We start from the raw sequence: 27,538 nt of genomic DNA, 5'->3' as shown, positions 1-27,538 counted from the left end.
GGAGGAATCCATGATGTTCCTATTGGCCGAGGAGTTTTTCAGAGTTACCCTGATTGGCTGGCAGAGAGTGAGCAGGGAATCCCTCAGGGCTCTCTCTGTCTTTGTCTCAGATTAAAACACAAACAGTCCAGTCAGGCCTCATTGCTCCAGTAAGTCCTCCAGTCTGCTGAAGACCAGGGCTGAAATCACAAGCCTGGTCTGTAGAAAGCAACAGTGCAGCTTCTGTTTTTAAGACTCTACATCTCCCAGAGTCACTGCCAGCCTGCAGCTACGTGGTGCATGTGTGATATTTAGCAAAGCATGATGAATTCACCCCACAGCAAAGTCAGAAAGGGAAACAGAGGTGAATGAGGCAGACTTGGCAAACATATCAGTTTCTCCTGAGGGGGCGTGTTGGAACAAAATCAGGAGGTGAGGAAACCTGCTGAGTTCATGTTGCAGAGGGTGGAGAAGGAGAGCTGGCAACAGGACAAATCAGGAGGGAAGAGTGCAGGAAAAAATAAAACTGAAAAGAAGAACCAGGAGTCCACAGCTGAAGGTGAGTTTGTAGCTCCTATGAGTTTATAGAAATAGAAAAAGGGAAAGAAAAAAACAATAGAAATAGCTACAGAAATAGAGTGGAACCATGAAAGAGAAAAAGAGTCAAAAGTGAAGAAGCTCGTTGATGTTTGTGAGCAGGAATGAGATGAAAGTCTAGACGGTTAAATTGCACTGGCCTGTGGTGAGCCAGCGGAGCAGAGCGGCGGCAGGAGCGACAGTGGGTGGGGAGAGAGGAAGTGTGGTCGACAGGAGAGGAATTTAAAGTCTCATTGTTCTGAAAGAGCAGAGAGGAAGAGAGCTGAGGAGCCGAACCAACAACAGACCCCTGGACAACATGGACGTGAGCTCAGCCATGCAGAAGGTAGGATGGAAACACTTACATCTACACAGCTGAAATTCTTATCAATGGACGCTTAACAACAAGAGGTCAAAGGTCAGAGGGCAGATAGGCTGATGTGATGTAGCTTCTAATGCTGATGGATCTGTGGAAACTCTTATTTTGGCATAAGCACCTGGTTCAAGGGACCTTTGTTGTCATTTGATGCATGCACAGACATAAAGTGTTGAAGTGTTGTGAAATGTCTTGAAAAAGTTTGAAAGATGATTCACCAGCAAGCACCTGAAAACATCTCACATTTCTGGTCAGTTTCATGCGGTCAGCCTGATAATGTCACTGAATGGCCATTTTACTTGGCTCAGTTAATTTCTTTTTGAGAGTCGGGTTATTTGTCCCGCCAAAACCAGTTTCAGTTAATGCAGAAACTGCGGCATGTAAATATTTTACCTTGATTTGGGTAATATTATAATGTAGGTGTTGTTATTTTTGCATGTTTTTGCACCTTCCTCACCAACTGCATCCGACTCAAATGGCTATTGTCATTTTGAAGCACTTTATCTTGGATTGTACATATTTTAAGAAGTAGACAGCAATTTCAAAGAAAGCTCACATTTGTGCAAAACCTTCATGGATTAACAACAACTGGAATTGTTTGCAGTTGGAGATGTCCTGTTAACAGTTGGACAGACACCTGTTTCACAAGGAGGAAAATGCTCTTGGACTGCTGGGGATTTTTGTCCCATTGTGATACTGTGAGTTGTCACAGGGACAAATTGGCGGCAAAGCTGAGCTGCGCTGTTATGTCCAGCTCGCTTAATACGTCCATGTTTCATGGCAGCTAGTAAGCTATTTCAGAAGATCATATCTCCATTTGCAATACTGAATACCAAAATAACTCGAACTCAGCAAACTCAACACTGAACACTCAGCACCATTTTCATAATAAGAAACCACATGTAGTTCGTTTCAATTTAAAGTACTTGATTTGTTCCTTATTGGTAAATTTGACACAAGAAAATACATGATCATGTAAAGAAAGAGTTACATTTTGTAATTGGGTCTCTGCACAGCAGTTTTCAGTCCATATTTGGAGTCTTGGATTTAAATATAGGATTTACAGGAAATTATGCATGCATGGAGTGGACGTGATGTGTCAGACAACACTGAATCATGAGTCCTGTGTCTGATGCCATTTGTTATCTCTACATCAGTCTATATTCAAACAACACGAGCCCACGGTTTGATTAACTCAACGCTCTTTGCTTGCTTAGAAAAAGTAAAACAAACAAAAAAGGTTCTTCTAAGAAAACTCCAAATGACCATTAAATTCTTTGGCAGAAACTGATTGACTGCGTTGATGAAACTCGTCTCGAGCCAAAAAAACGACGTGGAAGAGAACGCATCTCAGCTGCCAAATTAATTTCCACAGTTGAGCAGTTTTTAGAATACAGAAAAATAAATTGTCTGTTTTTCACATGTGGTGAAGATTGGATCAACCAAAACACTAAAGAGCAAAAACCATCTACTTTTGGAGCCAAATGAATTTGAAAATGAAACTCTGCTGGAAAGGAAATGTATTGCAAGAGGAAAAGGTGCAACCGTCAGTTTGAATGATGGTGTGATGGCAGCACTGGAGAGACTGTTTGACCTCAAAGGGACAGTTCACCCTAAAATCCAAACTGCATATTTATCCCCTCGCCTGTAGTTCTGTTTATCCACTTGGATAGTTTTGATGTGAGTTGCTGAGTTTGGGAGTTTTGGCTGTAAAGATGTCTGCCTTCTCTTATATGTAATGGAATTAGATGGGATCTGCTTATTAGAGATAATCCGCAGACTTTGCTGTGAGCAGTTTCATGTAGGAACTATTTTCGTTCCATGGAACTACAACGCATCACCGCACAGAAGGACGAGACTGGTGTTCGTGACAGGATGTGAATATTATGGTATCCCCTTCAGGTGAACTGTAGCCTAGTTAGCCTCTTGTCACTATGAGTACATACACGCCTCCTTCCGCGCTGTGATGTGAGAAGAAAATAGTTCCTACATGAAACTGCATGACAGGGTCGTGGATTGACATGAGTAACCATGTGCTTTTGAAGTTGGCATAAACTGTCCCTTTTAAAAAACTGTTGATCTCTCATCAATGTGAAAATCTTCATATATCACAATGGTTCTCGCCATAGATGCCACGAAGAGCAAAGGAGTGGAAGGGATTTTATGTTCCATTCCAGATTTCTGTGTGTTGGTTCAGATTATTTTTACAGTATGTTCCACAGCTAAAGATGTTTTTAGTCAGTCTGGACGAATCCTTCAGGCTCGTCCACATCCAATTAATTTCAAACAGCGAGTCCTAATTGAATCAGTGAAAGGTGATTCATGACCACAAGAACCTGATCCCCATGCTGGGTCTGTTCTGGCAGCTGTGTGCAGTTTGTCTCCTGCAGATCCCTGCTGTGATTGTCCATCCAGAGGTCAGCCTGAGGCAGAAAACCTGATGGATCAGTGTCACCTGCCCAGGGTTTGATCCCTCCGCCTTCCCCCTTTATACCCCCGAGGCTGGAAAAACTGACATCACCAGGATGGAAATAACCCCAACAAACACACTCATGCAAACACACAATGAGCTTTAGGATTGTCTCTGTGTAATACAAAACAGAAACTCTCAGCTAACTTGCAGCTAATGATTCATCATCAATTAATCTTCTTGTTGTTTTCTCAGTTAGTCACCTGCTTGTAAGTAAAAAACGTCTGTATCGGTTTCTTCTCACGGCAAGTTTGTTCAACCAAAGCAATGATGAATAATACTGAATTTATTATTTTAAGATAAAGAAGGCCAGCAAAGGACAGGGTTTATTTTTACTTTAAAGTGGTTTAATTGGTTATCAAAATAGTCACCAAATTGTTGCAGCAGGCCGTTCTCACGTTCACCAACACTGTGAGTGGGTTCAGTTTCAATTTCAAAGTTTGAAAGGAAAAGTCTATTTAAAACAAAACAAAAGTCACCATAACATCCAGCGAGCTGCTCTGCTGTACACTCCTGGTCCTCTGTGGTTTATTGTATGATCATGTTGTGAGTGGAGAACAACAGGAAATATCCAGGACTCCCTGTGACTTGACTGAGACTTGTCAGTCCAGTCAGTTTTGAACTTCACTGCAGCAGGTCGACTTGCTGCCTCTTCGACCTCCAGCTTCTTATCAGACATCGTTTCCTGCAGTTTCCCCTTCACATAGCTGACGTGTTTTGAATTACTCAGCCAGGCTCAGCTGAGTCTGATCCAATACGACATGCTCTCTGTATCTGACTCCTAAATATAGAGCTGCCACACTTTTCCCTCTTTCTGAAAAAAATGCATTTTTCTTCAGCTTCATGTGTATCATTTGGCACATACAGATCCTGCTGAGTATTTGTGGTGAACATAACTCTGGCAGACCAGCTGAAATTCTTAAATAAATAGTCAATTAAATAAATAAAGTAAATATATCATGATACTGTGGAATAATCCAATTATTTTCTGAATCAGAGCACTTTACTGTCCACCACAAAGTAATGGAAAGCCTTTTGAAGCAAATGTGAGTAAAGTTTTAGTCAAACTTTAGTCATTTGATTTTATTTATCAGTTTATTGGCTGGGTTAAGTTTAGAGCAGAAGTTAAAACCTCAATCACAACAAGGAAGAAGCTCTAGATGGTTTACGGTCAACATCAATCCTGGAATTTACTCATTTCTTGTGATAGCAGCAGGAAAGACGACAGAGCGAATGTACATCCACATCCAAAACACTTGATAATGTTACATTAGCTTAACTTTCTATAATGACATCATGCAGAACTGCTAGTTTTCATTGTTGCTGTTTTGTTTTGTTGCCGCTTATTGTCTAATTCTCAGTGAATTGTAGGGGAATTTACTCAATGATTCAGTTTTACAGTCAGATAACTTCACTGAGATCATCGTGTTATAATGATTAGCGGTAATCTTGATGGCAATGCAACAGGTTAAACAACTAAATCGACTTCTGAGATATTCTATGCCATTTTTTATTACAGTCCTTGGGATAAAAAGGGCAGCACCAGTCACACAACACAACCTTCACCCAGGAAATCTGAGTTCCTGCCCAGCGTTAAACCAAACATCAGCAATCTTTTCCTAAACCGAGCTTAAACTTAACCAAAGAGCCTTCTCATGTTAATCACGAGTCAGCAAGGCTTTGTGGCAGGAAGGCTTTGCATGTCAGCCTCAGACGCCAGAAGGTTAACTTGTGCGTCTAGATGAGACATATCAGGGCGTGATAATGCTTTGGTTTGTGACAAGCTGCCATGAGAACACGTCGGCTCTTTCTCGCTCTCCCCGTGTTTCCTGTCACTTCTCTGTCCGATAAAGATGTAAAATAATCCAAAAGCATTTCAAAAAAGGAACTCAAGAAACCACTTTCGCTGTGTGCGCACAAGGAAATTGAGAAGTTTTTGCAACCACAAAGAAATGTTATAAAAGTCTGTCAGTGTAACTGATTTTTGTACAGACTCGTTCAGACTCGGTGACACAAAGACAGCATTACCTGCATCATACCAGCTGTGTCATGGCTGATTGCAGGTTGAGTCATTGGTTCATTTCATGCTTGGATGAACTTTTGAGTCACGTCCAGTTTAAACTGCTGGTGCTGGTGACTATTAACTGGTGCCAGTCAGTGTATTTCTATAGGGATGCAATAAAGTGAATGCTCCTCCTCAGCTGCTTCTGTTCCAGCTGTCATCGTTGTGACCTTTTCAACATGGACTGATCAACAGCCTCAACACAGTCCGTCTCCCTTTTCACACCTCTAAATACACTCATCTGTCCTTTGTCACAGCTAATGACGGCTGGTGTCTCTTTTGACTCCCTATGAAAATAAACCCTGTTATTAACATAAGAAACGTGATGAGCAACAATGCTACTTGCAGCGCAAGCCAGAGTTTCCTTGCGTGTTTGTATGTGGAAAAATGTGTGGTCTAAAGAAGCATATGGACTGAACACCCTGTCCACATATAGTGTTCTTTTGGTCTGGTTCTGTTATTCCTGGTTTGGGTCTACTAGTTCCAGTGAAGAAAAATCCCCCCTCCAGCCTTCTTGTTCCTGCAGATGAATGTTTGAGCTTCACTGTACAGTCTGACACTATAAGGTTGTTTTCACATTCACCTCTGAAATTAGAAACTTCCTCTGTGTTCAATGAAAGTCCAGTGTTAAGAGGCGGGAGTACACGCATGATATGCAAATTTTTGGCGGGAAAACCATATAAGACAGAAATTATTGTTCCAACTGGAGTATTTTATATACATCTTAAAACATGTTGAGAGGAGCACTTCTGAATCTCTTGTCTGTGCCATAAATATTTAGACACAGCCAGCAGGAGGCTGACTTAGCTTAGCACAAAGACTGGAAACAGGGTGAAACTGCCAGCCTGGTTCTGTCTAAATGAAACAAAATAAGCCTTTTGTTTTATTGGGGCGGAATTATGTGCCAGGGTATTTCTTCTAGCAATAACCCCTGACATATACTGTATGAAGATGGACACTCGTTGCCACTTTCCCTCACTGGACAAAACTGAAGCCAAAATATTCCCAATACGAGCACTGCCATTTTGTTCTGGTGACATCATTTGGAGCCAGAGTCTGTGCAGCTGTGATTGGGTGGTGGAGCTACGAAATTCCTGCCCTTCCTACCCTTAAACCTGTCTCACCCATTCAGGATCCCTCTTTATAGCATCAAATAACTAATTAAAACCAAATGTACGAAAATGTAGAAAAATTAATACTATACTTTAATGGGATAAGAACTACCTACAATGACCGAAACCATCTTTAACAAAAATTTATTTGTACTTTGTTTTTAGTTTTGGTCCCACGTACCATCCTCTAGCATACAGGGCAAGCAGTTTTCAAGTTATACAGCAGCCAACCACCAGGGGGCGATCCAGGTGTTTTGGCTTCACTTTTGAGGAGCTCTCGTGTCGTCAATCTTTACATTGTAAAGAGAGTTGGCTGTAGCTTGACATTTACAGACATGTGTGGTATCAACCTTCTTATCTAAGAAAAGGCACATAAGTGCATTTCGAATATTGTCGAACTTTTTCTTTAATGCTGCAGCATTGATATTTTCAGCAACAGTGTTCTCCGGCCTCAACTTGATCCTGACCTTCATTCGGATGAACTGGTAGTCCTGACTGTTAGCCATAGCCTCATCACCCAACATCAGTGTTGGACCTCGCTGCTGTCGCGGCTGAACGGGAGAAAATCCCTGCAGAGCTTTTTGAAGAGCTCGTCTCTCTATAAATATACACACAGTGCAGTTTATCATGTGTATGAATGTCTCCCTGAAGAGAGGTGGGCTTGTTAATACCTGGTGACAGATGGACAGGTGGACAGTCTGTCTCTCTGTGAGACAAACAGCAGCAGGTTGTTTTAGCAAAGTGGTCGTCAGGTTTCCTGCCAGAGACTTTAACAGCAGTCAATCATCCCTGAGTATTGTTTCCCACTCACTCTCTCACACACACACACACACACACACACACACACACACACACACATACACAGACTGTAAAAACTTCATATAATCACAAACAAATCCCTCTTCTACAAAGGTCACCCAAAAACCAAAAAAAAAAAAAAGTTAAGCTGATCTCCACAGTTAAACTATAATATTTTATTATATTCTTTCTACCTTTCTGTCACATCTCATAGTCTTCATCAGTGGATGGAGTTCGCTCAGCTGTCATCTTGTGACCCACGTGTGGAACTGGGGTCACGTGGTGACAGGCGGTGGCGTCCTGTGTGATGACAATCACGCAAACTCCTCTTGCTGATGAAGACTGAGAGATGCTGTTGAAAGAAAGAAAAAGAAATGAGACAGTTGGAACAGATAAAAAAGACTAAAGGTTTATAGAGCTGAGGAGGAGGAGGAGGAGGAGACGATGAAAAATGGAGTGCTGGGGCGACAGATAAGAGTGTTTGTCTGTACTGTGATGATGTCACTGGGTGGACCAATGAGATCATCCATCCTGCGGGTGTGTTTGTGTGTGTTTCTCATCCTCCCACACTTCCTCAGAAAAGCTGAAAACTACAACTCTTCTTTCTCACCCAGCTCTTCTCCTCTGCCGCCTGAATGATCACAGTCACCCCAGGCCTCTCTGTTAATATCTTATAGTTTTTCAGATTTGATAACTGTTTATTTCTGCTTTAATCAAACTGTCACACATCTTCAGTTTCTGGCTCAGTTCTTTGAGGTTTAGTTTGTGGTGCAGTTGTTCTGGATTGGCTTTTTCCAGAGCTTTCATCTGCATTTCATTAGCAGGGGAAGCTGTTTGAAAAGTGGACATTGAGGTAAGGTTATTTTGTCAAACTACTGTTTCAGAGCCTAGAATGAACCTTCTGGCTCCATGTTCTGGTTCATGTTTTAATTATGGTTCTCCTTACTACATAAAAGCTGCCCTGAAAACTCACTTTATTGCATTATTAGGACATGTATGATATTTCAAGTCGATGCTGATTCCCTGTCAGGTCCAAACAAACCAAACAGACTCAGGTGTGTGTTCGCTGAAGAGCCAAATCAGTCAAACCAGTGGCACAACTAAATTAATTTACCATTAAAGCTGATTCTTCTTCTTGAGTTCCTACCAGGCTGTTTGTGACCTCTGATCTTTGACCTTCTTGCTGTTAGGTTGCTTATAATATGGAAACTTAAGCTGACTGCACCTTACAGGGTCAGAGTCCTTATATATAAATCACTTGAATGTAAGCACATCATTGTTGTCTTGCTGTGTTTTGGTCAGATGTCTGTAAAGCAGAGCGCAGGAGGGGCAGCGACGTGTCTCGTATGTGACGGGAACTGCTCGGGATTTCAGCCACATTCTTGGAGGTACAACAAACTCTTTGCTGTATGACAGCAGCGTCTCCCACTTCACAACTCTGTACACACATGAGTCACCGTATGTTAGCATGTTGAACGCTAGCCTGAGCAGTGTGCATCAGTCACATGGCGGAAAACAGAAACCACCATTACAGCGATGAAAAATGACTTACTTTTTGGATAATATTGCATTAAACTTTAATAGTCTTAACTTCCATGAACAGATTAAACAGCTTTTGCAACGTTGTAAATGAACAAACCAATCAGTCAATTTAAATTTATTTGGTTTTGTGGGTCATCAGTTATCAATCACTGCGTGTTCAGCCTTTTGTACAGAACTCAGTGCCTTATAAAGCTCATTTACTGCTTGGAGAGGAGGAAACCTTTGGAATATAACTTAATATGTTGTGGGGGAAATCACCCAAATGGTCCGAAAAGTATCACAAATTATCACAAACTTTGGGCACAAAACTGCTCAATCTGGCAAGATGGCCTTCAATATTATCAACCTCACCGTTCAGTGTCTTCTTTTGTTCCATTCTTCTTGACCAATCTGCTGTTCAGGAAAGCCTGTGTAACCTGTGGCTGCAGTATGGTCGACCACGCTCCCGGAAGTGATGTCGAAGACGATCAGCGAATGGGACGCCTGCTCGCAGACTCACCCTGCTCTCATTTGACAGCTAAGGTGAAAGGAGGCGGCGGCCTTCGCATGTACAAGAGGAACCGTATGATCGTGACCAATCCGGTGGTGTCGCGTAAAGACCCGACCTTCAACACCACCACATACGAGTGGGCGCCGGCCGGCCTCAACCAGACCCTGGTGAGGATCAGTGTGGAGTACAGGAGGTTGGTTGTTCGTATGAAGTTGCAGCTTTTTGGTCCTTGTTGCTGAGATCTGACGACATGTTGGCTCAGAGAGCTTCACCAACAAATGAAGCAATCAAACAAAACTGATCAGGTTTTGAACAAGCTCACACTTTATGACAGTTTATGTGAGCTGAACCTTTGATATGTCAGTGAGAACACAAGCAAAATTTTAAATTACAACCCAAACCATTAGATATTATTGTACCAATGGATGGGTGCAGTGATGGTGGAGCAGCAGCCACAAACTGCAGCATGTTATGGTGTATTGTGACATTTACCCTTAAGTGTAGACACAAAGTCACACAATGCTAATAAACACATTATCTTTAGAAGTCAAATTCAATTCTGATGGTAGAGTTTATTGGTATTCTGGTTTGTACCAGTTATAAACTCATGCCAGTTTAAGGCCAGTCATTGGTACCAAATCCTTTGTGTCGACTACATTAAACAAAGAACGTGTTGTCTCAGCTAAAACTGTCACCACTGCAAAATAAAAAACCCAAGCAGATGCTGAAAATATGATCAAAACAGATATAGATTCTGTGGCTGATATCAAAAACCATCCCAAAGGTTTACCACTGGCACTTACCACTTTACTCATTATTTCAATATTTTAGCTCAGCTCCTGCAGCCCCCTCTGCATGTCGAACGGTCTACACCGTCTGGTTTCCATTAAAAACAGACCCGCTAACGTTTCAGGTTTCACAGCCCTCAATTATAAAGATGACAGTGATTATTGAGCACAGCGGTGCAGTGGGGGAGCCACAGGGGACATTACTGTGGTTCAGCTTGTACAGACAGATCCAGATCCAACACTGCGCTCCAGCTCGCCAGCATGTTGTTTGTTCCATCCAAAAATTTTTGCATTCTGCTGTGAACATGTAGAGTCTTCTAGTGCAGCTGTAGGCTGTTAGTCACTGTCTTACACTGATGCAGTCATCTGACAACACCTGGACAGTGTGTTGACAACTGAGACACAGGAGCTTCTAAAGGTTCTTATGTGTGCTTTTAAAGCTCATCCACACCACACTGTGAGCGTCTTCTCGTTTATTTACTTTGGAGACTGTCTTCAACAAACCAAAATCCCAGTGTTGGGGAGATGCTGGTCAATTAATCCACAGTGTCATGGACATGTGAAGACAGAATTTATTTATTTTTTTAAAAAATTACTCTTTCTTTATCTGTTCCAGTGATGAATATTTCTTATTGAAGTATCCAGAGACATTAATATTATAAATGGTAGTTTAAAAGTCGACAGGTTGGCTCACTCACGTTGAGTAGAAATAAATACCTTAGCAATGAAGTCTCCTGTTTCTAAGTTCTAAGCGCATATGTTTCCTATCTAAATTGATTTCTACTACAATTTGGAACGTATCTCAAAGTAACTATGAATGCTTGACCGATATCAAATTATTTAAAAGCTGTATTTTTTATGTCTAGAATAAAACAAAGTAAGCACATACATTTTCTCAAGTACTCAACGCCAACTAAGTGCAAGGTTGACACTAGAAGCTAAAAAGCACCTTAAACCAGGTCTAGTTGATATTGTCTACTAAAAGAGTCAGTCAGCATGTGACCTGCAGTTTCAGTCCGGCCTGCACCACCTGTAGCGTTGCATGTTAACTTTGCAGCAGCTGCTACTTTCTTTCTTTCTTTCTTTGCAGTTATTTTTGTTGTTAGGTGTAGAACTGATAATGATCAAACCGCCCCCCTTCTTGGTGAATCTGCATCCTGACACAATGTGAATGAATGAATGAATATGTTGACTTCAATGAATTATAAGTTCTGTTAGCTCATCATTTCAGCTTCACATCTCAACGCAGCTAATAACAGGTCGCGTTGCTGTAAAAATGGTGAGTCACTGTAGTCGTAACCAGAAGTAAAATGCCCCTCAGGCCATGCAGTACATGGAGCTCATCCCGGAGAGTCAACGTCCTGTCTCGGGGACACAAGGAGCATTGGAGCGTCGCAGGCAGCTCTTCACTCAGCTGCCCATCTATGATCAGGACCCCATGAAGTGTCAGAGCCTGGCCAGTGAGGAGGAGGTACAGTACTCTGCCAGGACTAAACCCTTTTCATTAACACAGACAATGTTCTAACATCAGCTTCTTATCTCGCTAACATTGTACAACTTATATTCCTGTCGTACAAATATGTTCCAGCTCATTGCTCACACAACAGACTTCCATTGCTAATAACCAAATTATTTTTATGTTGAAATTATACTTTCCGTGTCCAAGAGTGTACATCATTTAAGGTTTGGTGCGGAGGCTCTACACAAACATCCATGTACTGCCACACTGCCAGAAACGGTGAAATGCATCTGTGCTTTTATGGAATGCGTCCTCCAAGCAAACTCCAGAAAGTATTGTGAACAAAAGTACTCCTGGTCCACACGTCCATTTGAGAGAATATTCAGGCCACCCTTAGCTGCCAACCTAACATTAGGTCAGCCATATGTTAGTTAACCAATACTGGTAAATCAGATTGTATGGCTGAAAACAAATTGCACGTGATGGAGAAGGCAAATGAATCAATATTTTCTTGTTTGAAGCTGGCTTTGAGCTCTTCTCCTACTTCTCTCCTGCAGATTTCCTCCATGCTGCTTTTTGTGAAGCACTACAAACAAGAAGTGCTGGGAGTCGGGGAGGTGGCCTTACCTGGTGAGGGTGGAGCTCTGAGGGAAGCAGCCAATCAGAGAACAGCAAAGGAGGCCAAGGACCGCAGCAACAGCAACAAGAAGGATGCTCTGGACCACCAGGAGCAGGGATCAACCAATCACAGCTCTGCCTCTGCAGCTGGTTCCACAAACGGAACAGATGAAAGCACAAAGCCTGAATATGTAAGTAAATGAAGGGTTTGACATTTCTGAAGTTTAAGTCCTTGGAATATTTGATGCAGCCTCAAGAAAACTTTGACAAAGTACTTGACAGAAAGGAAACATCAACAGATACATGCCCTGTTCAGACCAGTTTATTTAGTAGGATGCTTTCACATTCTTCTTTTGCACTGCTAAAAAATTCTTCCTTAAATGCTTAATGGACCAATTTAAACCGAGTGCTGACCAATTTAAACCGACTTTCTGGACACTTTTTTCTACTGACTGGGTTCTATTACTGAACCCCTTCCAATTTTCTCTATGGGACTATTGAGCTGGATCCAGTTGTCCACCTCCTGGACTTGTGGACTGATCTCTCACCGACTTCTGTCACACATATTGCGCTGTGTTCACTGTCATCACAAGTCTGCATCAGGACTACAATCATAAAACGCATTTTGATCACCTCTATAGCTTTATTTCCACACATAAATGTATCATGATGTGGTTATGGCCCACATGGTTCAAGTAACATTTTAATAAAGTAACTGTTTATCGCAGTCATAAAAAGTTCTTTTTGTTTTTTAGTTGGCAATTGGGAAAATGTTGCCATATTCATATTGCAATGAATTCTGGGCCAGGATAAAATGTGTGTTTGGACAGCCTTCACAGTCTTGCCCGCAAAATCCACAAGTCTACAAGAGCGATAAAGTCTGGACATTTGGATTCACTCTTCCACTCCTAGCAGACTGTCTAACACTCCAGAAGTTCCCCTAAATGCCTCTGTATAAGGTTTCTGACCTAATTTTAAAATAGAAGTTTGTTCCAGTGGTTTGGTACACTGTCTGTCCTCTCTCTGTCCTCCAGCAGTGCACCGGTTGCCAGGGTGAGGTTGCCAAGGAGATTCCAGCTGTTTATGCTGAGCGTGCAGGTTACCACAGCGCCCTGTGGCATCCCACCTGCTTCTTGTGTTCAGAGTGTGGCCAGGGATTGGTGGACCTGGTATACTTCTGGTCCAATCAGAAGTTGTACTGTGGAAGACATTACTGTCAGACGGTGTGGCCCCGATGCTCAGGCTGCGATGAGGTGAGACGACATCACTTCCTGTAGATACGATTAACATAGAGGAGAAGGAGGAGCAATTTATAACATTCTGTTTTATTAAAGAATACTGTAATATACCTGAGCATGTTACAAATAATCATGTTTATTCGTGATTGTTAAATTGATGATATCCTCTCTTATCTCCTCTCTCTTTCTCCTCCCTCAGTTGATATTCTGCCAGTCTTTTCATTCGTCAAAAGACGGACGGACGTGGCATCAAAATCATTACTGCTGCTGGAAGTGTGGACAAAGCCTGGATGTGCCCTGTCAGCACTAACTCACACAATGGAGACTCCAACGCAAAACTTTTAAGAAGTTTTAGCAGAGACAGTGAAGCAGTACTGAATTTAACAATAAAAATTCAGATAAGACATACAAATATTAATATTGTAAATCTAATATCAAGTGTGGATGACTGGCTTGCTTTATATCAGATAAATAATACTGAATTAAATTGAGCTTAAAGCCATTGAATCATATGTTAAGTTGACATGTCGCATTTAAAATACTGTATCTTACAAAGAAAAAACATCTACTTGATAAATTAATATTTAAAAATACTCAAGTCATCTAGCTGGCATTGAAGTACTCAAAGACTTGTTAAGTCGAGCCTACTGGTCTTTCAAGTACTTAGGGAAATGTTTAGTTTACACAAAAGTGTTTAAAGTACTTAAAGAAACATTTGGTTGATTTATTAGCACTTAAAGTTCGACAGTGACTGGAGCCAGATGTGCTGGTTTCAGCCTGCAGTGCTCTTGACCTGGGAAAGAGCAGTTTGTCAAAAACAGCCTCGGGCCATGGTCCACTCACTGGTTTAGGAGCTTTCAGCCGTATTACATCGTCCTCATCGTCACCAGGAAAAGCTCGAACATCTGCATCATGAACAGCAACAGTTCTGTGACAGCTAAGCAATTTCGATAATCTTTCAAGCTCAATAATTACATTTTATGTATTTCACTGCCTCTCACCTTTAAGGTTTTATTTCCTAAAAAGAAGTCAAATACTGTGTTAGGGCAGTGAGAATATTTGATAATTTTTTTCAGTACAAATCAACTCATCTTGGAAGGATAAATAATACGTATTGAATTGTGATTAATTCCTAACATGTCGGGTTTGAATCTGTGCATTAACATTTATTTCAGTCAGAAACAATCTAATTGTTTGACTTTAACCTAAGAGAACTGGACATGCAGAAGGCTTGAAACTAATTAGTAATTAATAATATTCTGCTGGACTTTACAGTAGATTAGATTCTCTGAATTTTAATGTCCATCATTGAAGATGGGTTGTGTTTTTGTTGTACTTACTGTGCAAATGAAAAGTAGGGATTTTAGTCTACTTACCATTGATATGTCTTTGTTCTGCTTCATGTGTTATTTCAGTCAAACTGCAGATCCACTTTGCATTTAACCTTTTTCATGAAATTAGATGCTGCTAAATGCTGCTTTATGTTATGTTGTGTTATACTCTGCTAACAATTTTCTGGCTGCAGTATCAAGGCTTCAGAGTTAGTATATCAACTTTGTGCTAAAATCCCTAAAAATCAAGTTAGCCAGCGATAAAATCAGCAATGCAGAAACTAATTTTAGCTCTACTTTTAAATTCCATGACCTAAAATTCATCAGTACAATTAGCGAATATAAAATCAACTAATATGAGTTTTGTTTTGTTTTGTTTTTGCATTGTTTGCTGCTAGCAAAACGCTAAATCTAGATCCAGAAACAAGGGCAAAATTTTAGCTAGCAAATTTGTTTGACATGATTAGCTAAATATGCAGCAGAGACAGTAACAGTAGTCTACTGTTCAGTGTGTATTATCCGTGACCGACAAGACGATGCGGTAGAATATAGCAATATCAATTTTTTGATAAGTAGCCTAGTGTGAAAATGTTGTGTGTAGCTTAGCACAAAAACTGGAAGTGGACGGAAACTGCTAGCCTACCCTAGCTCAGTCAGTCAGTTATGAAATAATGGGCTACAACTTTGAAATTAACCCAACAAAGTGACAGTAACATTATAAACAAGGATTTCTAAAAACAAAATGAATAAAAATAAAAGATAAAAAAACATCCGCTCTTTTACAGGAATTGAGTTTTTGTGTTTTGCAGAAATTAAAAAAAAAAAGACTAAGAACTTGCAGCTCAATGTCCATGTTCCAGTGGACCAGAATGAAAAATTGTAAAAGCTTTTGGTTAAAATTTTAAATTTAGAAGTTTTCATCATTCACATTTAACCATAATGAATTCCCAGTTGAACACCATACTGCCAGTAAACGAGAGTGGACATTAAATGTGTAAGACACGGATGGCATCCGGTGCTCTGAGGACAACACTTCAAAGCGAAAAGCGAATTGTATAACCTAAGTAATATTTAACAGTTTTAAATCAGCAGTGATGGTTTTACATCGATGAAAGGTTTAAAAGTAATGAAGTCTTCATGTACAGGGATTAAATCCTACGTTTTTGACATTTGTTTTGGGATCGGTGCTTTCTTCAAGAGAAAATCATCACAAGTTGGCGAAAGTAATGAGATTTGTCTGCTGATTGTGTTTTTACAGCTTATTGGTTGGAATTAAAGTAACGTCTGATTGAACTCCCTGTCTTCTATTGTCTTTGTGTGGAAAGAGTTGGGGGAAATCGCTCACTGACAAGAAAACTTTCAATATTTCTGTTCAATTTGATTTGGAAATATATCTTCACTAATTGTTGTGGGATGTCAACAAAATTATCTTTATTTTCAACAGTTGATTTTATTTGATAATTAAACTGTAATGTTGTCATAAACATCAGCATGACTGTGCTTTAACTGTTACCCATCACATGAAGCCTTTAACATAACATGTCACAAAAAGAACACGAATGAAAACATTTATGGTAGTTTTAGACACAAATTGAAACTCATCCCTACTTTTGCACTTTCCCGGTTTCAGACAGTTAAGTAAATTAAATTATCTTTAAACTTTAAAGTTAATTGCGGACAGTAATAAACAGACCAATTCTGGTGAGGTGCATTATAAAATGTATTGTGTGCTGGTGCTGGCTGAAGATTAAGATCCAGAAATCATTCTTTAAATGGAACAAATGCAGGTTTCACGCAAAGAAATCAGGTGATCCATCTTCAGATCAACTTCAAATGAATCCATCCGTCTGGAACAAAAAGTTTCACACCTTTTAAACAGAGCTCTTATTTGAAGTCGGGAAAATTAGGAATTAGTTTGAGAACAAGGATCTCAAATCTCCATTGATGTACGTGTGTGCTGACCTACTCCCAGCAGGAATGTTAAGTAATCCTGTGGTTTCTCGGCCAGCATTCCTGGGAAGTTGCGTCACCCAGCTGACCGTCTGACAACCTCTTTCTGAACCATGAAAGAAAAGCCAGAAAAGGATATTTTTAGTCCCAAAATGAGACAAATTTAATTGGTTTGAGGAGTTTTATGGACTTAAATAGCCCCCAGTGTGATCAGGGTGGGTCTACAGAAGACCTCAAAGACTTCCTCTGATACAATACACAGATTATCCACCATGGTGAGGCCTAATATTGTTAAAATGTTAATATTTAGGAATATTGTACATCGATTAAAACTTTGTCTGTTCAGTTTATTAAAAATGTATAAGTCACATCCTGATATGTGTCCACAGGTATGGATGCAGTGACTGAATTATTCAAAACTGCAGTGCTGTTTTTTTGCTTTTGCAATTGAATGGAAGAAAATGAGAGGTTTTAGCTAAATCAGCTTGTGCTACATGTTGTAGGATTTTCCTAAAAAAATGTATAGACACAACAAACAAACAAATAAACCCTCTTAATTATCATTTGTGACCCTCTTGCATTGTGTGGTAGTTTCTGCATTGGCAGAGAACCTGTTTTCATACTGTGTTTTCATATATCACTCAACACACAGTATATAACAGTGAGATATTTTGTCAAAAGATAGCTAGAACACTTGGGCCTGGACATTATTCTTCTTCCCCTTAGCTCTTTAGCTGACTTAATGTGTCACTGCGTTCATCAGCAAGTCTCTGACTGTGTCTGCTTGTTATTTGGTGGCAGTTTGCAGTGGGTTTTTGAGCGTTTTCACTGAGAACACCCGTCTGTTTTGGTCATAAATGACGCTATGAGAGCAGTGAGAGGGAAACAAAACAGTAAAGACCCCTAAACAATGAACTGAATCTCTAAAAAGCTCTGTAAAGCTGCATTTTGCAAGACTCGTCCTGTCCTCCACCTCTGATTGGTCACCTTTGTTGGTTGTGTTGGTTAGATGTGACGTGGGTTTGAGTCAAACGTAGAGGCTGCCTTAGCAGTTGAGTTTTTGTTGCGAGTATAACAAACAGCCAGCAGCAGTTCTGATACAGCTGTAAAAGTCCTGCAAAAAAAACCCTAAAGGTTAAAAATAAGGGTTTAAAAACTGAAAAACTCTACTGCTTCATCAAAAAACAGTGTTTTTTAATCAGATTTGATTGTCCAAACCACCCACCAAAAGATTGGCGTTCAAAAGTTGCTAAATTGATGCATGGACATTTGCCAATAGAGCACTGCTGACCTCAAACCAGTGAGAAAAACCAACCAACAAACAAACAAACAAAAATGGCAAATCAAAACTGTCTTGACTTTGGCAGAAAGTTGTGTGTTAATGTTGCGTTAATGACAAAATGCTCTCAGGGAGTTTAACTTTTGTGTTTGCAGGGTTAATCCAAATGCTGAAGCTGAGATTAATTCAGATGTCACCACTTGAAGCACTAAAATGTGACTGTGAAGACGTGTGGATGCAAAACGCACATAGGGATGATGGCGCCCTCTTGTGGAGACACTACGCACTCGCACACTCTTGATAAGTCCGACAGTACATGAACGCAGCACGACCGAGACCTCTCATTGTGCTTTCCCTTTAAGTGCAGATGAAAGGCTGTTGTGTAATTTGGGTGAAAGAGGAGGAGGAGGAGCAGACTGAATGGAGGACAGCTTTCTGTGACAGATCGAAGAGGACTCAGACAGGTATTGTTCTACTCCTGTACGCCTCGTTATAAACATGCTATAATCAAAATGAATCTGTCTTCAGCTTTGCAGCTGACGGTGTGTTTATACAACTCGGCCTATCATGTTCTGATCATGTTTGAGATGTGATGTTTCCTCCAGCACGTTAAAAGGATGTTTAGGTTCATGATCTTCATGCACATGTGTCTAATAGGTCGTATGTTTGGATGTGCCGGTTCACAAAGCTGCTTTACTCTTAAACCTTCGGTATGAAATAAAGTTAGCTGTAATCCAGCAATAATGTGGTAAAAGGGAAGTTACGTCTTCCGCTCCTTTACTCTACTTTGACACACCTCTTGTTTGCTGCTGACCCCAAATTTTATGTAACTTTATGTAACTTTTTCTTTATATAGATATATATTTAGTTTTCGGAGCTTACATATGGACTTTGTTTATTGACTTCAAACATCAAAGTTTCAACCTTGTTATTATATCAATTATTTTTGTTAGCGAATTATCCAATTGAACAACAATTCTAGAGCACGCACACTGTCCACTGTAACACCAAAGTGTAGTAAGTAACCAAAAGTGAAATATAATACCATAAAAACAAAATCTTGATCATGTATGTACATATTACCAGTTTAAAGAAAATAATTTTTGAGCAAAAACTTGTTTTATCAGCTATATATTTTGAACTTCGCACCTTCAGTTTGTAACGCAGGCTTTCTGAAGCACTCGGTTATAATAACCCTGATGACATCACTATGGTTATTTATTCAGACCTGGTGAAACTCCTCCAGAGCCACAGCAGACCTTATACTGGGCTACAGTTTTACAGGCTGACTAGGACTAACCATGACTATGTGTACGCCTGGTGGAATGTCCCTTTAATAAATGTGACAGTAATTGTGAGATTTTTGGACAAAAACAGAAGTGCTTAGATATGCATGAGACATATCGGTTTCTCATATATGTAAATGAGCGTGACAGGGGCAGGGTGAGAAAGTGAACACAGGAATGCTAGTAGTTTCTCTCTGTTTCCAGTGTTTATGCTAAGTTAGGCTAAAAACAAATCTAAAAGCTACGTCTGTACTGAATGTGCAGAGATAAAAATGATCTTCATCTTCACCTCAGGCTCAGCAAACAAGCCAAGTGTCAAAAATGCCCATGTGTTCCTTGAATGGTTCATTTAATCTCTTTCACGGTAAACAATGAAACTGCTTTTCAGCTCATCTGAACAGCACATCTTATTTCATTCCACTGACACAAACTGTTATTTATTGGTTTAACTGGACTTGTACCACTTCAGTGCTGTGAGATCAGTAGCAGCAGGGCTGATGGGTCTCTGGGTCAGCAAACGCAGCTCAGAAACTGTTTGTGTGTTTCATTTTAAAGGAGTGCACAGCGATGGAACTGATATTGCTATCTGGAGGTGTTCTGTTTGTCCCTGTCTTCGCCTTCATCACCGCCTTCCTGTTTTGGCCTGGAGGGCTCCTAAAGGCCTACAACTGGTAAAAACAACAGACTGGTTAGGCTGCTGACTGAAGAAATCTTTGTACTACCAGTTTAGAGAAAATTTTATCTAATTGTCTGGTCCAGAGCAAGAAACCTCATATACTTAAGCAGTGACTGTATCACAGGCTGCTGCTGCTGTATTGTTGTTTTCTCCAACATACACTTTTATTGTGGACTGACAGTATGACCTTGCTTAGTGGACTTTGTCCCAGGTGAAAAAAAATTACATGTTTGCTGCTTGGGAGATTATTGTGGCTATTTCACTTCCTCAGACACACCTTAAACATAACCATGATCCATAAACCTGACTTCATCCTTAAACCTAATTACCATATTTGCATGAGAGATGAACTGAGGATCGGGTCTGACTCAGAACCCAAGAACAATCTTAATTTTAAGACCTACTTGTAAACATATTGTCTCAATGTAACATCTACAGTGTTAAATCTCATGTGAAGCAGGATTTAACCTCTCAACACAAAACTGTAAATCTGTGTTGCACGATTAGCTCTTCATTTTCTGGAACTGCTTTTCCAGGCTTTAGAATAAGGATTCTTGAATACATTATGCAGTCAGAAACAAATCCAGATGATACGTGTGTGTGCACATATTAAGTCCTGATCATCGCGCTGTGATCTTCCTCAGGTACTGGCGTTGCAGGCTGGGGCTGGCGGTTCACCACTCTCACAGTGGAAGTTATCGCTTTTGTTATTCCAGTCGCGGGACTCCAGGGGGCGCCAAACCGTCACTGCTGCTGCTGCACGGCTTCTCTGCCACCAAGGACATGTGGCTGCCTGTCATCAGGGTAACACACACTCACACACACGCGCACACTTTAAAATGTGAGTCCACTCAAGTATCTTTGTCAAACACACTTTTTAAGAAGACGAAAAAAGGGAAGAGAAAAGAAAGAGTGAAGACGATAAAGCAGAGGTGGAAGAGAGAGATAAGGAGAAAGAGGGGAAAAGTGGAACAAGAGGAGAGGAGAAAATGAAGGAGGTTTCATGGGAGATAGGAGAGAGAGGGAAGGACAAGGAGCGATTAAAGGGTGGAGGTTGGACCACATAAGAGATGGATGAAGGAAAAGGAGGATGGATGGATGGAAGCACAGATCCGTTATTATCCAAACCAGTTACATCATGTACACTGATCATCACAGGAGACTGCTTTGTCACTTTGTACCCAAAACACATCAGGCATCAATTAGACTGTGACTTGTGCGGGTTTCTACCAGTTAAACTCCACAAAGAGTCTTTGATTAGATCTTTTCATATCATTGGGGTGTGTTTGTTTTCCTCACCAGCATCTCCCCAGCAACCAGCATGTGGTGTGTGTGGACATGCCCGGACACGAGGGGACAAGTCGCACCGGGCCAGAGGACTACAGCATCCAGGGTCAGGTTGGCCGAGTTCACCAGGTCTGTATGAGACAGAGAGTGAAGGAGAAAGTGTGTGTGTGTGTGTGATGTAGTGAATGCAACACGCTGTAATGTAATACAGATTTGAAGGACTCCGTTGTTTCTAACTCCAGGTCACTCAACACGTCCCTGATGGGAGACCAGAAATGTTTTTTGCTTCTCTCTTCCTAGTTTGACAAAATCTTTAATGTTCATTACATTCCTGGTTGTGACGTCTGTCCACTGCTTTATCACCTTTGTCATGTCATACAGGTTATGAATTATTACAAGCTAAGATTTGGTCATGGCTCAACATGTAATGTGAGGTCAAGGTTGACGGTTGTTCGGCTTTGTTCCCGTTTACATCCATGTGTGCCTGTTTATGTCTGGTTCTCTTTTTCTCAACTCTTAGCCAGAGATGCAACACAAAGTCCCTGAGCAGCTGGATAAACGGCTGTTCTCTGAGAGATGATAAATCAGATAACATCTCTCTGTTTGTGTCTCTCTGTGCAGTTTGTGCAGAGTATCGGCCTGGATAAAAGACCCTTCCACCTGATCGGGACGTCGATGGGTGGGAACGTCGCGGGGGTATATGCTGCCCGTTACCCCGCTCATCTGTCTGGTGTCACCTTGATTTGCCCGGCAGGTAAACTGAGCAGATGTTTGATGTACATGATGTTTCAGTGTTTCTCTCCAGGATTCAAACACTGTTTATCATTAAAACAGAATCACAGACACGCCTCCCTCTCCTCCTCCCTCTCGTCGTTCTCCTCCTCCTCCCACTCCAGGTCTGGTTTATCCCACAGAAACTAAGTTCATCAGTCGTCTGAGGGAGCTGGAGAAGAGTCAGCAGGAGGAGTCGATCCCTCTGATCCCCACCACCCCCCAAGAGCTGAAGGACATGCTGAATCTCTGCTGCTACACCCCCCCAAAGCTTCCCCGGCCGGTACGAGGCTGTGCTACAAGATCTGAAATCCAGACGAAGACGCACACAACCTGTTTTAACCATATGCAGTGTCAATGTATTAATGCAACTACTGTTAGTAATACTAGTATTCTGTAGCTAAAACTTTAGCTGCTGCAGTGTTATAAGAATGATGTGTAGAATACCCATAGACATGTGTGTGTGTGTGTGTGTGTGTGTGTGTGTTGTCAGATCATGCGTGGTTTCCTTGACAACAGGATCCCCAACAATGGTTTCTACAAAGAAGGTCAGTCTGCTCCAAATGAAGAATATTAAAAACTTGAGTTATACACTGACTGAACCTTAATAGCTAGCAAAGTAGAAGTAATTACAATTAATTAATTAGTCAGTGAAAACAGTATTTGTATCAAAGAAAATAATGACTGATTAGAATGAATTTGAATGAGTTTATTATACTGAATTTACAATTTCAAACATCATAATGTTATTATTTTATGTCACTGCTTTAAAAATGTTGATTTTGCTTTGTTGATTTTGTGCATGTGTGTGTGTGTGTTGTTCAGTGTTCATGGAGATCGTCGGGGAGAAGTCTCGTCACTCTCTGCAGGAAAACCTGCACCTCATCACAGCACCTGTGCAGGTCATCTGGGGGAAGGAAGACCAGGTATAAGTTGAATAACGGCAGTGCAGAGAATCATTAAAAAGCGTGATGTGTTTAAGGACAGTGGCACAGCTGTCACATAAAGTCAGTGTTATTTTGTTATATTACTGACACATTAACAAGCTGTAGCTGCTTAAGGTGAAGCTTGGCTGTGTTGAAATGCTCAAGAAAAGTACTTCAAATTTGTACTTAAGTTAAGGTAAAGTTTTGATGTGTGCATCTGGACCACGCTGGCAGATCAAGCACTCGATGAGTCGTCCAGCTGGCCAATATTGCTATCCTTACAGCCATGCTGCCGTGCAGTTTTGGAAAATTAATCAAACAGATCCACAACTGCTTCCTGCTAACAAACCTTCCTGCTCTGTCAGGTGGTGGATGTGTCCGGGGCATCAGTCCTGCAGACGGCGCTGCCAGACTGTCAGGTGGAGGTGTTGGACAACTGTGGTCATTCTGTGGCGCTGGAGCAGCCCAGGAAAGCTGCCAAGCTCATTACGGACTTCCTGTCCGCGCGGGAAGTCCATAGTGAAAATGCTAAGAAACTTTCCTGAAGAAAACATTTGAACCGTATGCGGACTCCTGACCGCATGATGGATGAGGAAGGCAAGGAGACTGAAGATTATGATGAAGAAGATTTTTAGTTTGCTGTAAGAGTTTTCTATGACTTTGTTTACACCTGTGAACACTGAAAGAATGCACAAATACGGGACAGACTGTTAAATATTCCTGAGGTTTGCTGGCACCATGCGGGAGGCTATAATATTTGTTTTAAATTTAAATGTTGAAAAAAACATTCCATGTTGGGATTTTGCCCATTTCATCATCAGAAAAACTATACTTGTTCCATGTGAAGTCTCCTGCTGTGAACTGACTGCATATTTAACCTCATACAACACATTCACGTGGAAATTCAGAATAAAAAAATGTACTGTATGTGAGTTGTCAGATTTATTTTTTCTTCCTGAAAATATTTAAATGGGGTGATTCACTAATGAGTGAATTTGTATAATTTATGTACGAAGAGTTTCTATAGAAAAATAGAAATAAAGCTTCAAAGGAAAATTGTTCTGACTTTATTGACAGACTGGAAATTTGTACTGTGTTCTGTGTTTTGTGTTTTTACATGTAGCCTAGTAGCTAGTAATATGCCAACACACCGCTGGGTGGCGACACATCTTCACCGTTTTAGATTACTTTAAGCCTTTACCCCTCATTATATTCAGGCGACCGAGTGACCCATCGTACTATTTTACTACTCTTTGACATAGCTAGATGTGATGACTGCACATGCGCAATGATTCAAAGTTTGCAAGGAGGCCAACCGGATCATAACACTGCGTGGTCGCTTCACGTTGATATACGTGGTGAGTAACGTTAAGATGCTGCAGCACTTATGTTTTTAATACATATTTTAACAATATGAAACGGCAGTTCATTAACCGTTAGCTGTGTTTAGCTGTCAGTGCAGCAGCTACGAGTTAGCGTTGCCAAGCTAGCCAGCTTAGTTCACATAACTTAGCTACTGTTTGACCTCCTGTTAGCTAGTTTTAGCTTCAGGTAGTGCGGCCGTGTACAGCGTGTTTTTATTACATGTGCTAATATTTTCGATATTCAACCTCTTTAGCCCGGTGGTTAGCTGCTATCTTACTGGCTATGTTTATCATTTGTTGTTTGTGTGTCAAAATAAGGTTCAGCTTTTTTGGCACGAACAAGTTATTTTTCGAAATGTTTTAACTTTGCCCCTACGCTTTAATGTAAGATAGAGTTACTTTTATTCATCTGTTTTAGTACTCTGACCTTCATATCCGACAAAACTGTAGAGACATGGACTACAGTCTCGTATATTAACGGACAAAGGGTTGACAAAAAGTGTGTATGTGATAGATTTTTATTTTACATTGGCGATGTTTATATTATATTCGTAATTTGGATCCTTTACAGACTTTTGATCATATAGTCCCAAATCGTCAGCCTCACACAATCATGTCTGACTTGTTTGAACCACGTGACACACAGGATCGATGGATATGTGCACAGATGCAGACTTGTATAGTGTCGAATCACACTGTCTGACCTTCTGTTTGTTTTTGTTTTTGTTTTGTCTTAAGTCAGCTGATCAACCTGCTGCTGGAGTCACTGATGCTTTAGTAGAATGAGACGTGCAGACCAGGACAAACCTGCAGTTTACCAACGGGTCGTGTTCAAGAACGCCTCTCCGTATCACTATATGAAGGTCTGCCTGTAAGTCACCTTAAGGAAACCTAATGTTTGTTTCTTTCAAATATACCGTGTTTCTTCTTAAAAAGGGCCTGGCTGAATTTATATCTGAACATGTCAATAATACTGCAGTAATCAAACATGCGTCTCACATAATATTTTCCCATGTTTGTGTTTAGCGTGCTGGAGGATGAGTCTACCAGACTGAGTGAAGTAGATCTGAAGCAGTTTATCATCACAGGTCTGAGGAGTCTGTATGGAGAGGTGAGATCTTGGACAAAGCCAGCATCGATCGTTACATTCCCACCTTCTACTCTGAATTTTTACAGTTAAAAATTCCAGATGGTCCTCTGATGGTCCTTTGTTTTCTCAATTTTATAATATTGAAAAATAATCAGGTTTTTTTGTTGGTAAAATAATCAGGAGTTGTAGCTTCACTGTTAATGCGAAGAGGTTATGTTTTTGTCCACCTGTTTGGATATTTTCTTCATATATTTGAACATATGTGCTTCAGGTGGGAGCAGCGTTGACGTTTGACCTGCTGAAGTATGATGAAGAAACCCGCACTGCTTTCTTACGTGTTTGCAGCAGGTGAGTTGGCAGCAGCAGGATGGAGAGAAATTTTCACACCTCCTAAACTAGATGTTTTTTGTTTTTCTAAATTTGTTTGTGTGTGTTTTTAGGGGTTTGGTGAAGCTGTGGAGTTCCCTGACTCTACTTGGCTCCTACCAGAACCAGGCTTGTGCCTTCAGAGTTCTGCAGGTCAGCAGAATTCACTGCAGTTCATTGTCCTGAAATAATCTTTATGTACTGTGAGGTGCTGAGGGACAAACGCTGGCTCAGTCTGACATCCTCTATGCAATCCAAGAGCTTGCTTTGACGGGATTGGACAGAGGGGATCATACTCTTTCTGTATTGATCTAAACGTATTTCATCAGAATGGGTTGGGTCACAGGCCAGGGCATGAGTACACATGTGACAAAGTGTATATGTCATGTTTTGTCATTTCTGTGTTGAATATGTACAAGTTGTGAAAAGCAAATGTCCCTCTCAGACAGTAAAGACTTTCTCTCTCTTAACTTCAGGTGTCTCCATTCCTGCTTGCTCTGACAGGAAACAGTCGAGAGCTGCAGCTGTGCTGAAGCCTTGTTTTCTTCAGGATGAGTTTCACGTGGTGCAGTATCTTTAACAAACCGTTGCTGTGCCTCTCGTCCGTCAGAGCAGCTCCTTCCTCCCGCCGGCTGCTCCACGTCGGCCAGAGAGCCTCCCTCACCAAAGCTTTCTCCTCCCGTGATGTGGAGCTCTTTGCCGAGCTGACGGGTGACACCAACCCCCTCCACCTGGACCCAGCCTACGCCCGCACCACCTCCTTCGAGACGCCCATCGTCCATGGCGTCCTCATCAACGGCTTGATCTCGGCCGTGCTCGGCACCAGGATGCCCGGTCGCGGCTGTGTCTTCCTGTACCAGGAGATCCGCTTTCCGGCGCCACTCTACATTGACGAGGAGGTGCTGGCCGAAGCCGAAGTCCGCAAGATCAAGATGTCGTTTGCCTTCATTGCAGTGACATGCTCTGTGAAGGACAAAGTGGTGATGGAGGGGGAGGTAATGGTCATGATGCCCGAGGATCAGCAGAAAGCTTGAGAGGACGGGATTAGGACAGAATTCACAGCACTCGGATGTGACAGTTGCAGTGACTAAAAATGGCTGCTGCAGAACAGTCTGCAGCTGGACATCTCTCTTTTTTCCTGCACAGTAGAGTTTATTCTGTGTTGCTCTTTTTGTTCTTTATTTGGTTGTTGGCAACAAGAAGTCTGGGAATGGGATCGAGTGGTTGCCAGAGAGACGAGACAGCAACTGGATTAACTTCTAGGGTGTTTAATTTGTCAGATCTGATCTGGGTTTTTTGCTGTTTAATATATGAGATCCTGTGTGAGGAATAAATTTGCAAACATGATTTTTTTTTTTTTTGATCTTTGAATTCATCAAATCCATTCATGTCTTGTCACAGTCTACGTTCAGCTGATTCTTTTCAGTCCAATTCATTTTCATCTGTCCACAGAGATGAAATTAAAGCAGTTTGCATGAGAGTGTGGACTCTTCGTTTGTCTTATGTTTGGCTCCCTGTAGTTTAACACATTTAATTATGCAGCTCCTGCGACTTTGTCCCCTCACACTCTGACACAAGGTCTTGAACTTTGAAATCCTCCCACACTGAAATTATTATCCAGTCAGCACAATACATTACAGTATGACTGTGTGAGGCTGGAAAACAGTCAGCATGTTATTGTAAATATTTATTTAAGATGGGGTT

At 41.1% G+C, this 27,538-nt stretch overlaps 4 protein-coding genes across 12 annotated transcripts; all 4 read left to right on the top strand.

Annotated features, from left to right (window-relative positions):
* Positions 1–87: 87 nt before the first annotated feature.
* lmcd1 (LIM and cysteine-rich domains 1) lies at positions 88–16,132 on the top strand. 6 transcript variants are annotated; one of them, XM_046384890.1, is made up of 8 exons: positions 88–538; positions 822–901; positions 8,676–8,761; positions 9,317–9,572; positions 11,515–11,664; positions 12,210–12,461; positions 13,308–13,523; positions 13,708–16,132. In XM_046384890.1, the coding sequence occupies exons 1-8, from the start codon at positions 433–435 to the stop codon at positions 13,816–13,818; spliced, it is 1,257 nt and encodes a 418-aa protein (XP_046240846.1). In that variant the 5' UTR covers positions 88–432; the 3' UTR covers positions 13,819–16,132. The 6 variants fall into 6 exon arrangements, with proteins under 6 accessions (XP_046240846.1, XP_046240845.1, XP_046240848.1 ...); XM_046384889.1 differs by having other exon boundaries at positions 91–538; positions 13,305–13,523; XM_046384892.1 differs by having other exon boundaries at positions 97–538; positions 827–901; positions 13,305–13,523.
* A 2,262-nt stretch (positions 16,133–18,394) lies between these two features.
* Positions 18,395–23,941, top strand: LOC124056929 (monoacylglycerol lipase abhd6-A-like). Its single transcript, XM_046384880.1, has 9 exons — positions 18,395–18,532; positions 19,910–20,025; positions 20,675–20,834; positions 21,333–21,446; positions 21,939–22,071; positions 22,214–22,371; positions 22,582–22,636; positions 22,914–23,014; positions 23,380–23,941. The coding sequence occupies exons 2-9, from the start codon at positions 19,922–19,924 to the stop codon at positions 23,557–23,559; spliced, it is 1,005 nt and encodes a 334-aa protein (XP_046240836.1). The 5' UTR covers positions 18,395–18,532; positions 19,910–19,921; the 3' UTR covers positions 23,560–23,941.
* Positions 23,942–24,217: 276 nt separating this feature from the next.
* rpp14 (ribonuclease P/MRP 14 subunit) lies at positions 24,218–26,451 on the top strand. 4 transcript variants are annotated; one of them, XM_046384883.1, is made up of 6 exons: positions 24,218–24,346; positions 25,117–25,249; positions 25,405–25,489; positions 25,740–25,816; positions 25,909–25,987; positions 26,311–26,451. In XM_046384883.1, exons 2-6 carry the CDS (start codon positions 25,161–25,163, stop codon positions 26,365–26,367), a joined length of 387 nt encoding a protein of 128 aa, XP_046240839.1. In that variant the 5' UTR covers positions 24,218–24,346; positions 25,117–25,160; the 3' UTR covers positions 26,368–26,451. The 4 variants fall into 4 exon arrangements, with proteins under 4 accessions (XP_046240839.1, XP_046240841.1, XP_046240840.1 ...); XM_046384885.1 differs by having other exon boundaries at positions 24,219–24,346; positions 25,121–25,249; XM_046384884.1 differs by having other exon boundaries at positions 24,251–24,372.
* LOC124056930 (hydroxyacyl-thioester dehydratase type 2, mitochondrial-like) lies at positions 26,386–27,314 on the top strand. Its single transcript, XM_046384882.1, has one exon. The coding sequence runs from the start codon at positions 26,386–26,388 to the stop codon at positions 26,866–26,868; it is 483 nt and encodes a 160-aa protein (XP_046240838.1). The 3' UTR covers positions 26,869–27,314.
* Positions 27,315–27,538: the final 224 nt, after the last annotated feature.

Source organism: Scatophagus argus, chromosome 3, assembly GCF_020382885.2.
Source record: "Scatophagus argus isolate fScaArg1 chromosome 3, fScaArg1.pri, whole genome shotgun sequence".
Classification (NCBI taxonomy): Eukaryota; Metazoa; Chordata; class Actinopteri; family Scatophagidae; genus Scatophagus; species Scatophagus argus.
Note: the sequence above shows the minus strand (reverse complement) of the source record. Positions and strands in the feature narration are given on the sequence as shown.

What these genes read in the sequence shown, in the direction of transcription:
- LOC124056929 (XM_046384880.1), top strand. Translation starts at nt 19,922, where the DNA reads ATGGAACTGATATTGCTATCTGGAGGTGTTCTGTTTGTCCCTGTCTTC. An exon ending in CCCCAAAGCTTCCCCGGCCG is followed by an intron (nt 22,372 to 22,581) that starts GTACGAGGCTGT and finishes GTGTGTTGTCAG; the next exon opens with ATCATGCGTGGTTTCCTTGA. An exon ending in CAATGGTTTCTACAAAGAAG is followed by an intron (nt 22,637 to 22,913) that starts GTCAGTCTGCTC and finishes TGTGTTGTTCAG; the next exon opens with TGTTCATGGAGATCGTCGGG.
- LOC124056930 (XM_046384882.1), top strand. Translation starts at nt 26,386, where the DNA reads ATGAGTTTCACGTGGTGCAGTATCTTTAACAAACCGTTGCTGTGCCTC.
- lmcd1 (XM_046384889.1), top strand. Translation starts at nt 433, where the DNA reads ATGTTGCAGAGGGTGGAGAAGGAGAGCTGGCAACAGGACAAATCAGGA. An exon ending in CCAGGAGTCCACAGCTGAAG is followed by an intron (nt 539 to 821) that starts GTGAGTTTGTAG and finishes TTGTTCTGAAAG; the next exon opens with AGCAGAGAGGAAGAGAGCTG. An exon ending in AAAGCACAAAGCCTGAATAT is followed by an intron (nt 12,462 to 13,304) that starts GTAAGTAAATGA and finishes TCTGTCCTCCAG; the next exon opens with CAGTGCACCGGTTGCCAGGG.
- rpp14 (XM_046384883.1), top strand. Translation starts at nt 25,161, where the DNA reads ATGAGACGTGCAGACCAGGACAAACCTGCAGTTTACCAACGGGTCGTG. An exon ending in CACTATATGAAGGTCTGCCT is followed by an intron (nt 25,250 to 25,404) that starts GTAAGTCACCTT and finishes GTTTGTGTTTAG; the next exon opens with CGTGCTGGAGGATGAGTCTA. An exon ending in TGAGGAGTCTGTATGGAGAG is followed by an intron (nt 25,490 to 25,739) that starts GTGAGATCTTGG and finishes TATGTGCTTCAG; the next exon opens with GTGGGAGCAGCGTTGACGTT.